Source organism: Pempheris klunzingeri, chromosome 1 (assembly GCF_042242105.1).
Source record: "Pempheris klunzingeri isolate RE-2024b chromosome 1, fPemKlu1.hap1, whole genome shotgun sequence".
Classification (NCBI taxonomy): domain Eukaryota; kingdom Metazoa; phylum Chordata; class Actinopteri; order Acropomatiformes; family Pempheridae; genus Pempheris; species Pempheris klunzingeri.
In genome coordinates this window covers 2079810-2093857 of record NC_092012.1, presented here as the reverse complement: position 1 = coordinate 2093857, position 14048 = coordinate 2079810, and the positions used below count along the sequence as shown (strand labels likewise).

The 14048-nt window shown below is 42.0% G+C and overlaps 1 protein-coding gene across 2 annotated transcripts; it reads right to left on the bottom strand.

Annotated features, from left to right (window-relative positions):
• Window positions 1-746: 746 nt before the first annotated feature.
• Window positions 747-13032, bottom strand: arfgap2 (ADP-ribosylation factor GTPase activating protein 2). 2 transcript variants are annotated; one of them, XM_070829121.1, is made up of 17 exons: window positions 12940-13032; window positions 10475-10593; window positions 9143-9215; window positions 8902-9033; window positions 8068-8148; window positions 7324-7429; window positions 6929-6985; window positions 5954-5998; window positions 4622-4674; window positions 3861-3997; window positions 3577-3708; window positions 3320-3448; window positions 3081-3233; window positions 2621-2747; window positions 2441-2528; window positions 1664-1788; window positions 747-886 (listed from the first exon to the last, which is right to left on the bottom strand). In XM_070829121.1, exons 1-17 carry the CDS (start codon window positions 13009-13011, stop codon window positions 866-868), a joined length of 1650 nt encoding a protein of 549 aa, XP_070685222.1. In that variant the 5' UTR covers window positions 13012-13032; the 3' UTR covers window positions 747-865. The 2 variants fall into 2 exon arrangements, with proteins under 2 accessions (XP_070685222.1, XP_070685229.1); XM_070829128.1 differs by lacking the exon at window positions 5954-5998.
• Between the last annotated feature and the right edge of the window lie 1016 nt (window positions 13033-14048).

Below are 14048 nucleotides of genomic sequence, written 5' to 3'. Positions count from 1 at the left end.
GATGTTTTTAAGGACTATTTTTTTTTTAAGATACTGTTTGGGTTTAACCCCCCCACCCTCCACCCACCTGGTGCCCATTTTAAAATCAGTTTTAGCGACTGAAGCTGGAGCCACTTGTCTTAAATTAAACCACGTATGGCGCTCCCTGTTTTTAAAAAGATGCATAATAAATAACCGTAGCAGCCGGGGCGTCAAGTACTTGACCCTCCAGATTATTTACTGTCACCCGGACAGAAGTGCTCGACTCCAAGCTCACAAACCGTGTGAACGAGACGAGAAACAAACCTGTGGACAAACTGTGAGCGATTTACAAACAGTGAATGCAAACATCGTGGTTTCTTGTTCAAATTAACTCTGAAAGTTGAAAATATATACTGCACCTTGTTTTTAATATCACAATAAAAGAAAAGAAAAAACACATAAGCTTTAAGTATTTGATAATATGAATCAAAATCAACACTTTGATTTATGTAGAAGGAATAAAATATAGTAGAATTAACTCTGACGTCAATTTTGAAAACTAAGACACAAAAAAAAAAAAAAAAGACAACAGGACCCTCGGTTTAGAAAAGATTACACTCTTCGATGGTTTTTCTTTATGAAAATAAAACTCAAGAGTCAAAGAGCGAATGAGAATGAGAAGAAAATACTGTCTCACTCCTGTAAAAGTGTCTCTAGAGGAGGACGGCCGAGGCTCTCCTCCCCTCCCTCCCTCCCCTTCCTCCCCCCATGCAATCCTCCCGGCGTCTCGCCCCCTCGGCCCGCCCAGATGGAGGTGTCAGTCAGGAGGCTGGTTGGCTCTACACAGGCGTTGGTTAGTATGTCTTCTTCCCACAGGTTGGCGTCCGTCCGGCGGCGGGTCGGATCAGTAGGAGCCGTAGCGATCCTGACAACACAGGACAAACCATCAGCTGACTGTTTGCACAAGTGTGTGTTTAATGTGTGTGTGTGTTTGACATGTGATTTTAGCCCAAACTGATCTTTTCTTACGACTAACCAAGAAGCTTTGGTGCCTAAACGTCACCAAACTTCAGCTGAAAACTGAAATATCTAAGTTTAAGTTGTTGTTCTCTCACAGGATTTCAACACTGTCCTGCCACATTTTCATTCATCTAAATAGGAACTGATTGTTTGACTGGACCAGGTGAAAACAGCCGAGTGCAAATGGTCTCTCTGTTTTTTAGGTGACGGCCTCATTAGGGGCAGCCGGTCATGATTATCTTCTACTCAGGCGCTTTTCTGGTCAATAAAAAGGTGAAAAATGTTGATCAGTGTTTCCCAAAGCTCAAATGTCACAGGAGTAAAAGAAAAACTGAATAAAATCCTTAATTAAAAATGAGTTTAAATAGTTGGCAGCTAATTGACTAATGGTTGCAGCTCTAATTATTAAAATCTACCTATTATAAAAAGGGATATTCCACTCAAAACATTCTGCCCTTTTCCCCACAGTGGGTGATGTGTGGAAATAACGAAGTGTGTTTTGGCCCCAGTAAGGATTGAAAATGTCCAAAAAGAACTTTTCCAAACCTATAAAACGTTATTAAAGTTTACAGAACTGCTTTGTGCCCACAGAGCTCGCAGCACTTCTAATCAAAGCCAGACGGAGAATCATCTCTCCAGTTCCTACAGTGTCACACAGCTCGGCCGGAGCAGGACGTCTCACCTGGATTGTATTCATGACACCGTTAGCGAGGACGGCCATCTTGCCCGCGACGGTCTTCACTCCTTGTTTGAACTGTGCGATATCCGGGCCGGCGGGGAGCACGCTGTCGAAGCCCGATGCCCTCCCTGAGAGGAGGAGGAGGAGGAGGAGGAGGAGGAGGAGGAACATTTAAAAACTCTATTTGAGCAGATTATGAACTATATCAATGTAGGAAAAACATGAAAAAAGCAGCAGTTTATGTGCCGCCACTGAAAATAGTCCCAAACAAAAACACCACTGACCTCTTTTTGAGTGAGGTTTGATTTTAAATGAAACTAAAAACAGCTCACAATATGAAAAGGTTTGTGGGATTTGGGGAACAGTCATGAACTCCAGATTAAATCTAATTGTACTATTACTGAAAAAAATTCTATATTACATTTTAGTTGCTAATCAAAATGTTGGTGATAACTAAGGGGTTACATCTGAATATATTCATTTCAGTAAAAAGCTGATATGTGGCCAAAATATAACATTTATTCTGTTGCTTTGCGTCTTTTCGTCGTGCAGGAACGACGTCTTTTGGCAAATGTCCAGACAGCGTAAGTCGCTAAAACCACGGGGACACATTTCACCGCAACACCATCACAGTCTGGCGGAGTTTCATCACGTCCAGACCACGTGTGACTACTTTCAGATCACATTTTTAAAAAGTCACTCTCATTTTTTTCCTTTCTGACAATAAGTAAAAAACAAAATACTCATGTCAGCACACACACACACACACACAGGTTTTACCTTTGTGGTCACTGCCGTCCCCAAACAGGTCAGCTGAACTGATGGAGGTGCTTCCTGACATGTTCTCCAGCCTGGTCTTTGCGTCGTACTGAGAGAAGACATGACGGTATGTTACAAATACACAGCTCCATCTTTCTCTCTCTTTAAAATGCACGGCTGCCAAGAGGGGAAGTTTCTCACCTCTGCACTGCTCTCCCGACCGAAGAACATGTCCGAAGAGATCGCCTTCGCATTTGCAAACTTCTGTCTGGCCTCACTCGACTCGGACACAGGAGCCGACACCTCGGCTTTTCTCCTGCTGGGGAGTCTGGATCAAACACAGGAGGAGAATTAAAGCACAATACTGAAAGCCTTTATCACCACATCTAAAGTACTATTAAAGTTTCATGTCATGTATTAAAAGGAATTTGGTTCATTCAAGTGATTTTGTTGATGAAAACACCAAATTATGCAGAAAAATCTGGTGTTTTTCAAGAACTATATTTGAGTTCAGGCATTTTCCAAACCTTGAAAACATAACAGCTACAATTTCCAGCACTTTCCAAACTTCTGAGACTTTGAACAAACCCATTTTCTAAAGATATAAAGACAAAAGACAGTGAGCTTGTGTGTGTGTGTGTGTGTGTGTGTGTGTGTGTACCTCTCTCCAATTGGCTGAATGCTAGAGATGGTGACCTCCTCTTTGGGGTCCTCTTTCTCCAGAGCCCAGGAGGTGGTAAAGGAGGCGGTCCCTCCCTCGGTGTCCCACCGGGATCCAAAGCCGTCTCCCACTGTGAACGGGTTGTCCTTGTACCTGAAACATCACACACACAGACGACTTAATAACAGAGCCCCTGCACACCTGGAGCTGATCTAACCCGCAGCAGGAGTCACGTGTACTTTGGGGGTCCGGAGGTGAAGCCCGGCTCGTCAAACATGTCCAGTTTGGAGCGTGAGGAGGACTTGGCTCCCACGGGAGTCTCCTGCTCGATCACCTGCATCTCTGACATCACTGAGTGAGACACAGCACTGAAACAGGAAACACAAACACGCTGTCGTTATATTCAGGTGTCAAGATTCAGCCTTACGACCCAAATGAAGGCGTCCTGCTCTGGTCTCAGGATCATAACTGAACACCGTCTGTGTTGTGACGTTACCTCCTGTTGCCAAAGCCCATGCCCAGCCTCTCGGCCTGCTCTCTCTTCTTGCCCTCCAGGTTCTGGAGCTTCTTCTCCTCCACCTTCCTGTCGATCTCCAGCTCTTTGTAAGCCAAACGCATCGAGGCGACACTGCAAAGGCCGACGTCAGGTCAATAAAAACTCTTCAAATCAGATCATGGAAATCACATAAACCATAAAAATGTTAAATAAAATAAAACTTCAGATAATCAATCCTTGTTTTAACTGGATATATAAGTAATCAATATCTTAGCATTCCTTACATGGACTCCTCTGCTTGTTTCTTCGCCTCAGCAGCCTGCTCCTCTCTCAGCTTCTCGGCCACCTGCGCCTGCTTCTCCACCTCAGAGAAACTCTTACTGCTCACCTTTTGGGCGCCGAGACCTTTCTTCGCACCGAGCTGCATCAGCGGCAAACAGATTAGTTCCAGCTCAGAGTCAAAGTTAGATATTAAAGGATAACTTCAGTATTCGTACACCTGGGCACTATTTATTTTTCTTACATATTTTGGGTTCAAAAAGTTGTGAATTGGTCCAGTAGATCACCTCAGCTGGCTGCAACGTGATCCTTTGTGGCAACTGCACCTGATCACAGTAGGTCCACTAAAAGAGCTTGTTTGATCCACTGACAGGCTCAGAGTGTTATTCTAAGTGTGTGACAGCATTATGGAAAGGATCCCTACAGAGAGAGACCTGGAAGATCCTTCTGGTTTAACCACAAACAGCCGTTATATCGCTCTCTGCACACACACCAGACTACATTCATAAAAACAGGGATTTTAGCTCACGGGAACACAGTGTTACTGTATTGGATCCCTGACACGCAGTTGCCTCAAAGGATCGTGTTGCAGCCCGTTTAAAAGCCGTCAGCTGAGGTGATCTACTGAAACTCCAAAACGTTTTGTACCTTCCAGTCATTTAGACACTTTTAATTTAGATATCAGTTCAACGTGTCCACATATGACCTGGATTTTGTCACAGTCTGGACACCAATCGAGGTCCAATGTGTAAAAAATATGACTCACCCCTTTTTTGGCAGCCATGGGCTTCTTCTTTCCAATGATGGAAGGCTTCACATCTGTAACACAAATGGGAATCTGTTAGAAAACATTTATTTTGAAGCCCTCATTTGGCCAAGTAGGCAAACTGAGAGTGACTTTTACGTTGCTGACCTGAAGTCAAAGCAAGAAAAACAAGCGGGTAAATAAAGCAGCACTGAGAAGCAGAGCTGCTGCCTAATAATCAACCACAAAGTTAGTCAAGGAGAAGAGTTAGTCCAAGTTTTCACTGGTCAGTTAGTCGCAGAAAACAAAAAAAAAACAACCCTTCACACTAAAGCTGAGACCAAAGCATCAGGGAACGGCTGCAACAGGACCCTTTTCTCTTGTAACACGCCGGTTAGTCCACACGAGGTACAGCCGAGTTCAGCCAGATCAGTTTGGCCAAAGTTACAGTTTTCTGTTTTTAAGGTAATGTTTGATTGTGAATGTAAATCATCTGTTAGACCTGGACCTTTTCTTCCTTTTATATAAGGAACAGAAAGGTTTCAGACCTCCACAACGCCGGCCCCTCCTCGCCAGCTCAGTGGTAAACAAAGAGAGGGAGCGGAGAAAACGAGAAAACGCAATAAACCACAGAAATCAAACATTATTTTCTAATTGCTTCACAATGGTTATGTTCCAAAGTACAAAGAAACACGTCCACACAGCCCTGTGGGAAGGTGTCCGATCACTGGATTTAGTGTGAAAGTAGCTCCGTCTCTGCTCTGAGTGAAACAGCAGCAGAGAGAGACCCGACTTCTCTCTGAGTTCGCTGTTAAACACAGACGCAGAGGAATATCCAGAGCTCAGCAAAACAATACCAAAATAAGGTCATACAGGCGAAAGCAGGCAGCAGGCTCTCCCCAGAAACACACACTGCCTCACACCTCTGGGTAAGGACATGTGAACCAGACCACCACAGCATTTAAAAACAGACCTTTTAAACTGGGTTTCACCTGCAAGATGAAAAACGTTCGCGCTCCGAGAAGGAACTAAAATTACAGACGCTTTAGGAAACTATTCATCTTTCAGAGCCACCAGAGGAAAACTATGATTATTATTATTATTATTATTATTAGAGTCCTTTGGGGCCATTTGTCTGTCAGAGGTCACTTTCTGACATCTAAAATAAGGTTTTCAGAACACAAACAGCACACAGCTCTCACAGGCTGAGCGACTAGTTTCTATATTGCGTGAGAAGCAGAGGAAGGACGACAGGACACGGCTGATGAGATGTCAGTCAAGCAGCACAACCATGCGTCAGAGGTGTAAAATCAGCCACCGCAAAAAACAACAGCTCCGCCCAAACGTAATCACCTGTGGGTGTCGATCCGGGCCGGGCCGACAAACGCATGGAGTCCTCTACGCGACAGGACAAACCAGCCACCACAACCATGATCCAAAACACAGAAGAAGCCCATTTAACATCAGAATAATGCTCGTTATCAACAGGGTGTGAGCCCAAATTAGCTTCTAATGATTACACTGATACTGTTGATCACATGGGAAGGACTGTGTAAATTATTAATCAATTAAGTCAGAAAACTAATTAATAATTCATTAACTATTCATTTTAATCCTATGTCTTCCATCTCTTTTTAAATGTATCTGTCACAAAGCACACTGTGTTGCTGTTAAAATACGATGTGTACGTTTTATGACATCGTTAACTGAGAAAATAATCTGTTGATTCAATAAAAATAATCCTTTTCTAAGCATCTTGGAAATAAAAAGTGGGACACAGTTCGTGTTCAGGGATAAAAAGAGAAGCCAAAGAGACAAAGAAAGAAAGATGCTCATTCCCAGCTCTTAAGTTTATTCTAAATAGACATAAGTGATACCGTTCTGACTTGAGATGGTTTAAAAGTAAAAGGTGAAGTAAAGTAAAAGTTGTCAATCATTGTTTGGAGCGAGCAGGGTGTGTGCAGGTATTCTTTTCTTGTATGGAGATAATTACTGTGCTGCACTTGTGGAGAGTTAAAAGATTAGTGTGTCACTCAGAGATTATCCCATGATTTAGTATGAGATCAAACAACCCATACGAGTTTCCTCGTGAAGAACTCTGGTGTCTACTATTATTATCATAGTAAACAGAGCTAGACAGATAAAACACTTGTCTGTGTGGATATAAACATGCTGATCCAGAGATCCAGAGACAGGGAGAGGACACTGAGGGAGTCGTGTTCCCTCTGAATGAGCACAAACGTCGGACACGAGCAGGGAAACAAGCTGACGACGGAGCCGAGGTGACAGCAGAGCAGGCGATGCCCTGAACCAGACTAACAGACTCACCGATGGAGGCTTTGGGTGACGTGCTCAGGCCGTCGATGCTGGGTCCGTCCTCTGGCTCTACAAGCAGGACCAGACGGAGAACAGTTCAAGTAAAGTATTCCCCACCTCTATTCCACGGCATGGTGAATAATCTAAAGTGAGCATCATGGTGGCTACACTGACTTTAATGAGTAAAATCAGCAGATTGGCCCTTTAAAATGATTGTATTATCATATTGTCTTGTGCAATATCGGACTACTGAATGTATATGAATGTACATTATATGTATAAAAACAGGTTTAGTGCAGACTTTTTCTCCTAATCTGTATTGATTTATATTTCATATTTATGTTTCTTGATAATGCACCAATATATCAAGGTTCCTTGTAATGTGAAAACTTATGTGTTTCACTGACGGTTTTCATCCTGGCCTTTGACGGATGTGTCCATCAGCTGTGGGGTGACAGTGGCTCCGTTCTGCTCCGCCTCGGGGGGCGGCGCCATGTTCCAGTCATTGGCAGGCTGGAAAGACACACACACACACACACACACACACACACAGAAAACATATCAATAAGACACCATTTATATCTTCCATTAACCACACAGCTCATAAAGCCATTAGATTTTAGGTTCAGCAGCAAATTCAACATTTACACTAAACTTTGAGCCTCTAAAAGGTCATTTCAGGCATAAAGGTCTATTTTTTTATCTGATCACAGCTGTATCAGTTACTACATGTACTATATCAGCTGATAAGTACCAATATATTGGAGTAAAATGATGCCTTTTATATCTTATCAATTCACGCTGACCCACACCAAACACACTACTTCATCTAATCAGTCATTTATTATAGATCTGATTCTGCAGGCAGCATTTTTGTATATTTGAGGCTTATTTTATATGATATTCTTGGTGTATTTATACCGTTTGTTGTTATCATTGATACCATCTCAGTTTACAGTGAAGTTACCGGTTTCAAATGTACTTTTATGTTCACCACCTTGGTCACGATTGTTTAATTAATGAAATGACAGGGATCCTTTTAAAAAATGTTTGTTTGTATATAAACCTCAAATAATCCACTGTTATATAAATGATAAAATATAAAAACTGTCCTGTTTCACAATAACAGATAAACTATTGCTTTTACAAACCTGTGTATGTTCTGCGAAGAAGTCTGTCTCTTTCTTCTCGGGAGCTGCAGGAGTTCCTGCCACAGAAGAGTCAATCCACAGCTGCAGCAAGAGAGAGGGAGTGTTCAATATGTTCAATAGGGACACTCAGTAAGTAATCAATCAATAATGTTCACGCAGGCCATTTTCTAGTCTGACTTTTGGTTTTTGGCATATTTCCTGTGATGTGGTCATCAGATAGAGTGAGTGGTACACACCTCGTGGACTCTGAACCAACTCTGCCAGCACAGTTCAGACACTGATAATCACTCTTATGTAATATATCAATAATCCACGCGGCAACGGCTCATTTCTGTTATTTCAACTAAGTGGATCTACTCAAAAACTAACAGCTGGACCAGAGGTCTGATCAGAGGCAATTTAATTGAAATTGTAGTCACATAATGATCAAAACTTCCAAACATCCCCATAACTGTCCTCTTTTGATTGGTTGATTTAATGGCTGTAAATATTTTTTGCTCAGTTGTTACAAACCAAACACTCACTGTGTTTGTTCGTCACGTATTCCTGAATTACTTCAGGCTTTTGTGCTGCATCTGAGAGGACGGGGATGATTCAGGCACCAGTGAGCACACAGACTCTCCTGAATGGTCCACGGTCAATTAAGGGCTTATCAAGTGGGAGTCTGTTGTCTGACTGAGATACAGTTTCACTAGACTAACTTGTTATTTCTCCAGCGAGGATTAATAGAGCCTGGTCTGAATTTTGATGGATATAATGAACAAAAACCTTTAAAGCTTTAGTTGACTTGATCTGATCTATTCCCCAAACCGTTTCCACTTGACTGATACTCACATCTGTGCCATACTTGGACAGCGCAGCGTTAGCTTGCTGCCGAATCTTCTCCCTGTACATCTGGGCTGCACGGCTATTATACTTGGCGTTGGTGTCGTTTGTGGAGCAGCCATGCTGGCGGAAGAACGACGTCTTCAGACAGGAGGAGAAAGAGACTTAGTGCATCACGTCAAGAGCCACAGAAATCTGCTCAAAGGACACTAAAAGACCTTATTTTAATTCACTCCACAGCCGGGCTTACCGCGTTGGTGTTGCCTCCAACCTGCATACATCTAAGCTGAAACCAGTTCCAGTTGGAGTCTAACTCAGTGGACCTGAGGGGGGAAAAGGGGAAAATGTGGAACGTCAGCACTTCGATATGTCGGGAAAACCTGATCATCACTGCACCGCAGCTCGGTAACTGTCAGTGAAGACAATCTGAGGTCAAAGGACAGAACTATTCACTGCTAAAGGTCGTGAGTGGAGTGAAGACAGTGTGAGCAGGAGGATTTTCGGTTGGAGAGTTGGAGCGTCCACTTTTGTTCCAGTACCACTCACATGAAAGTATTCCCAAATAGGATAATAATTTACAGATTAACTCGTTGTTCAGTTTGTGGGAGGATGTGAGACCGAGAAGACTTGGTTTAATTAACAAAAATAACTGGCCTGAATGTTTTATTAGCTTAAACAAGAACCATTAACCAAAAGGTGTGAGTTGAGATCTTTAAATAAATGTGTCTTAAGTACCCTGGGAAGGAATCTGACAATCTCATGTGTAATTTGTGACTTGCTGGGTGAAATCTGAGGTGAGCGTGGAGCAACACCGAGCGCAGCGGCCTGGAGCGGCTCTGGGAGCGGAGGGAACCGACAGCGGAGAGTCTCACGGCTCCGCTGTGCTCACTCCACAGCACACAGGCCACATTCCTCTCACCACCGACCGCTCTCCTTTTTCTCTCTGGCTGCGCAATTACTCACTTAAACTGTCGGAGGAGGTCGTGCTGTGATGGTGACTGCTGACAGCTATGATGAGGAATGTATTGTTTGAGAAATTCTGGACAGACACTGATGTTTGAAATGACAATTTGGCCGACAGCCCAAACCGATGGTTGTTGTTTAATCTGTTTTTGTTATGAGACAAAGATCTTGGTGGTGGTTTGTGCTCTCCTGGTGTCATTTTTCTCTGCTGTCAGGTAATCGTCACACACTTCTTCATGTCTGTTTATCAAATGGATGACGCTGACATTTAAGGTGCTTGTTGAACCTCCTCTTGACATGTGACTGGAAAGTGTCGTACGAACAGCATGTCGCTGATCTTTCTCCGACACTGTGTAAGACTCACGCACGACTAAAATTTTCTTTCACTGCCCTCTTACATCTACATATTCATGTCCAATCAGTGGCTTCTTCTCTGAATCAGCAGCTGGGTCTGCTAGCTGCTAGCTAGTTTGACCACAAATAGACACCAGCTCAAAACTGATACAACACAACGGATTAACGTGACCAGACAATAATTATGCATCAACTCAGCAATGATGAAGACACACGAGGCATGAAACCTCTTAAAAAAAGTCATGTTTCCTTGATTGAAGCCCACCTGATGAAGCTGAGGTGCACTCCCAGCGAGCGGTGGATGCCAGAGCAGTCGATGCACAAGAACACGCCATAAGGGATACTTGCCCAGCTGGGGTTTTTGGCTGCGCAGTCAAAACATACCTGTCCAGAAACAGCACACACACGTCAGAAACCTCAGTGGCATCTATAGTTAGCCAACACTGAAATGGTAAACACACTGTTTTGCAGCATCGCAACCACCATGACGTTACAACAATGACATCTCTAGGAGGTTGTCGTGTCAAGGGTTGCAACTACCAACCGTTTTCATTATTGATTCATTATTTTCTGGATTATCTGTCTGCAAACTGGTGGAAAATGGTAACAAGAGCTCTTAATTCATTCCTAAAGCTGAACTTGATATTCATGCAGTTTGTTTTGTGCAACCAGTTGTTCAGAACCCGTAGATATTAGATTTACTACCATAGAAGAATAGAAAATCAGAGACACCTTCCAAAACATTCCCATTTCAGAGGATGGAATAAGTGCATTTTTAATTTCTTTGCTTTAAAAAAATACTTTTACCAATGATTCTATTCAATTGTTGCTGGTTTATCAACTTATGGATAAGTCACCTAATCGTTTCAGCTGCAGTTTAAAAAGCTGGAGAATCCGGTTCAATTCTGCTGACGTTTGCTGCACATCATACCCACATTTCCAGTTTATCTCAACCACACTGTCACTATCACCTGATGGCAAACTGCCCAAAATAGAGAAAAAAGACAGTCATAAAAAATGATAAAAGCAGAGATTGTCTGAGCGGTTACATGAACATACAATCTTCAGTTTCAGTTCTTGTTTCCAGGAAACATCCGCTCCTCTTCGGACTAACGTAGAGCAGAAACAATTAGCTATTTTATCACTAAGTCAACTGTTCAGAAAGCTGTAAGACCTCAATTGAGACAAACTTCACAGAACAAAAATAGTAAAACCTTTTCTCTCATGCCCCCTTCAGAAAGCAAACAGGTTTTCTACACTTCTGCTTTACCGGCTGTGAACTCAGGAATACGTTTTATATTTACATTATATATATATATATTTTGGATTTAAACAGGAATGTGTTCCTTTTACTCACAAATCAAAGTCACACATCTGTTGATAATGTGCTGCACATGTGGTGCTCCTTTCAGAATATATACCGTGCACTCCTTGTTTCTAAATCATTCCTTGACTTGTGAAGGAATGATAACTGTCCTCAGGCCGGTGTTTGATCGGTCAAAATGTCTACTATGAAAACGGATCATTAAGCTTTGGTTTCAGATCACGTTTTTCTCTACTCATGTACAGCTCTACTACCCCCTCCAGTTTACTAAGCACTGGTGCAGACCGTACATGGGCCAGCTACTGTAGATCTTTAATTAATATGACATGGATAATCATATAAAAGCAAAAGTAAATCAACATAGAAACATGTGGACATTAAAAATACACTTACAACAACTTTTGGGTGGCAACAAAGATTTGGGGACGAGACAAATGTTCACAAATAGATCATAACCACAGAAAACACACTATAACATCAAGACACTGGGGAAATACATCTAGTAATCACATTATGAGGCAAAGACTAAAGACCAAACAGCACATATATACTAAACTGAACTCTCAGCTGTGTCTAAATGCTGGTTAGCTTCAGCTAAACAAGACACAACTTAACATATTATAGATTTAACAGTGACTGATTGATCAGGAAACTAGCTGGCACAGTCTTGAGTAGTAAAGAATAAGTACTCGTTGAAGCCCTTGACCTCCACCATACTGTGTCCCTTTACACCCAAGGTTGACTTTTTCTTTATGGTCCCAAAAGGTGCCAGTCTTGATTCACACTGTGTGAACCCATACAAGTCACCCAGGCCTAGCATAGCAGCAGCTAGCTACAAAAAAAATCAATCAGCTTTTGCTTCAGGTGAAGACAGCTCGGTTATACAGACAGTAAATCAAACGCGTGATACAGTAAATTAATACTAAACTGAACATATGGCTCCTGACAGGAAGCAGTGGTCCTGCCAAACACCTTGTAGTCACTGTACATTGCTGTTAGCATTAGCATCATATGGTTCAGCTCAGTCAAACGTTACGACTTCAAATGTGTGGCGTTAACGACTTCTCTAACATATTCTGGATGTGTGTACAGTTGAGTCAAAGCAGCTCAGCCGTTCTCGTTTCGTTTTCCAGCCGTGGTGTAGCTAAAGTGGTTAGCTTCCTCTGCGTACACAAATCGCATACGTGGCCTTTATGTTTGCCTGCTTTACCGGCAGGCTAGCTAACGGCTATTAGCTCCTGCTAGCTGCCCGACCGTATAGACGGGCCTAGCTAGGTGCTAGAAAACAGTTAGCCTCCAAGCTAACCGCCTCTGACCGGACAGATAAAACCAACAGACAAGCTGCCAATACGACCAACAGTGTCTGAATGACACACATGCAGCGGTGGAGGTGTGTTTAAGGTTACCTTGTTCGTAGGAATGGATCTTAATCTTTTGAAAATGGTCAGGATTTCAGTCTTATTTGGTTCCGTAGCCATCTTGCCACTGTTACAATTTCCATGAAATGACGTCACTACGGATCATCGTGTGGTCCAAATCTGAGAAAAGCGAATTTCGTTATTACCGTTGCTGTTGACGCATACAGACGTAAAAAAAACGTAAAGCTTTAAAGTTAAAATTTATAATCATATATTCTAATGCCTATGAAAATACTTTTCTCCCTTTTATACAATCAAATCCAATTAAATACAATACCCTACATTCATTTGCCGACCCCTCTACCTCTCAACCAATCAGCGTTAAGCTCTTAATAGGATCTAAGATTAGTTGGGTCTATATCTTTGGTCTGCAAAGGCTAGTGAGACTACAGTCACTGTGAATTATTATAAAAACAGCGGACTTTACACTCATGACACATTTAATGACAAATACTTTCCATATTTTATCCAACCGTTTCTCATTTTTTTTACCCTCATGTTCAAATTAATTCAAATCCATTTTATATTTTTGGGAATTTCCTCCAGTAAATTAATGAATTACAACTCTAACTGCAGCGGATTGGACTGATGCATGTATGCACCCTCCTGTAGGGTTTTATTTACTTATTTGCATTTATTTGCTAACAATAAATGTGTTTATTTTAAGACGTAATAATTTTTGTTTGACTTTTCCACATTTTGAATCTTCATCTAAATAAGCAAAGCAGTGAGAAATAAATAACTGTCATTATAAATATATATACAATGGGCATTAATATACTAATACATATAAATATACAATAAATTGTTGTAACACATTATTATTTATGGTTCACAGGGGTTTGGATACGTCCTCTTAACTTGATAGTTTGTGACCCAAATGCCAAAACACAGAACCATTGATTATGCCAATTAAAACAAACAAAAAAAACTAGTAACCTGATAAATAGTTTGTTGTTCAGCCCAGATTAACACACCTGGTTTGTCCTGTTGGGTGAATTCACAGAGAACCGCCTCTCACACCTCCGACACTGAAACTGACTGAACAAACTTCAGCACTAACTCATCCAGCGAGGCGTCATGGCGGCAGGTGCATT

Bases quoted from the DNA above. Each gene is read 5' to 3' on its own strand.
- arfgap2 (XM_070829121.1), bottom strand. From the start codon at position 13,011: ATGGCTACGGAACCAAATAAGACTGAAATCCTGACCATTTTCAAAAGA. The intron at 8,149-8,901 runs GTGAGTATCAGT...CTCTTGCTGCAG, and splicing joins TGTCCAAGTATGGCACAGAT to CTGTGGATTGACTCTTCTGT. The intron at 2,748-3,080 runs GTACACACACAC...TGTTTGATCCAG, and splicing joins ATTCAGCCAATTGGAGAGAG to ACTCCCCAGCAGGAGAAAAG.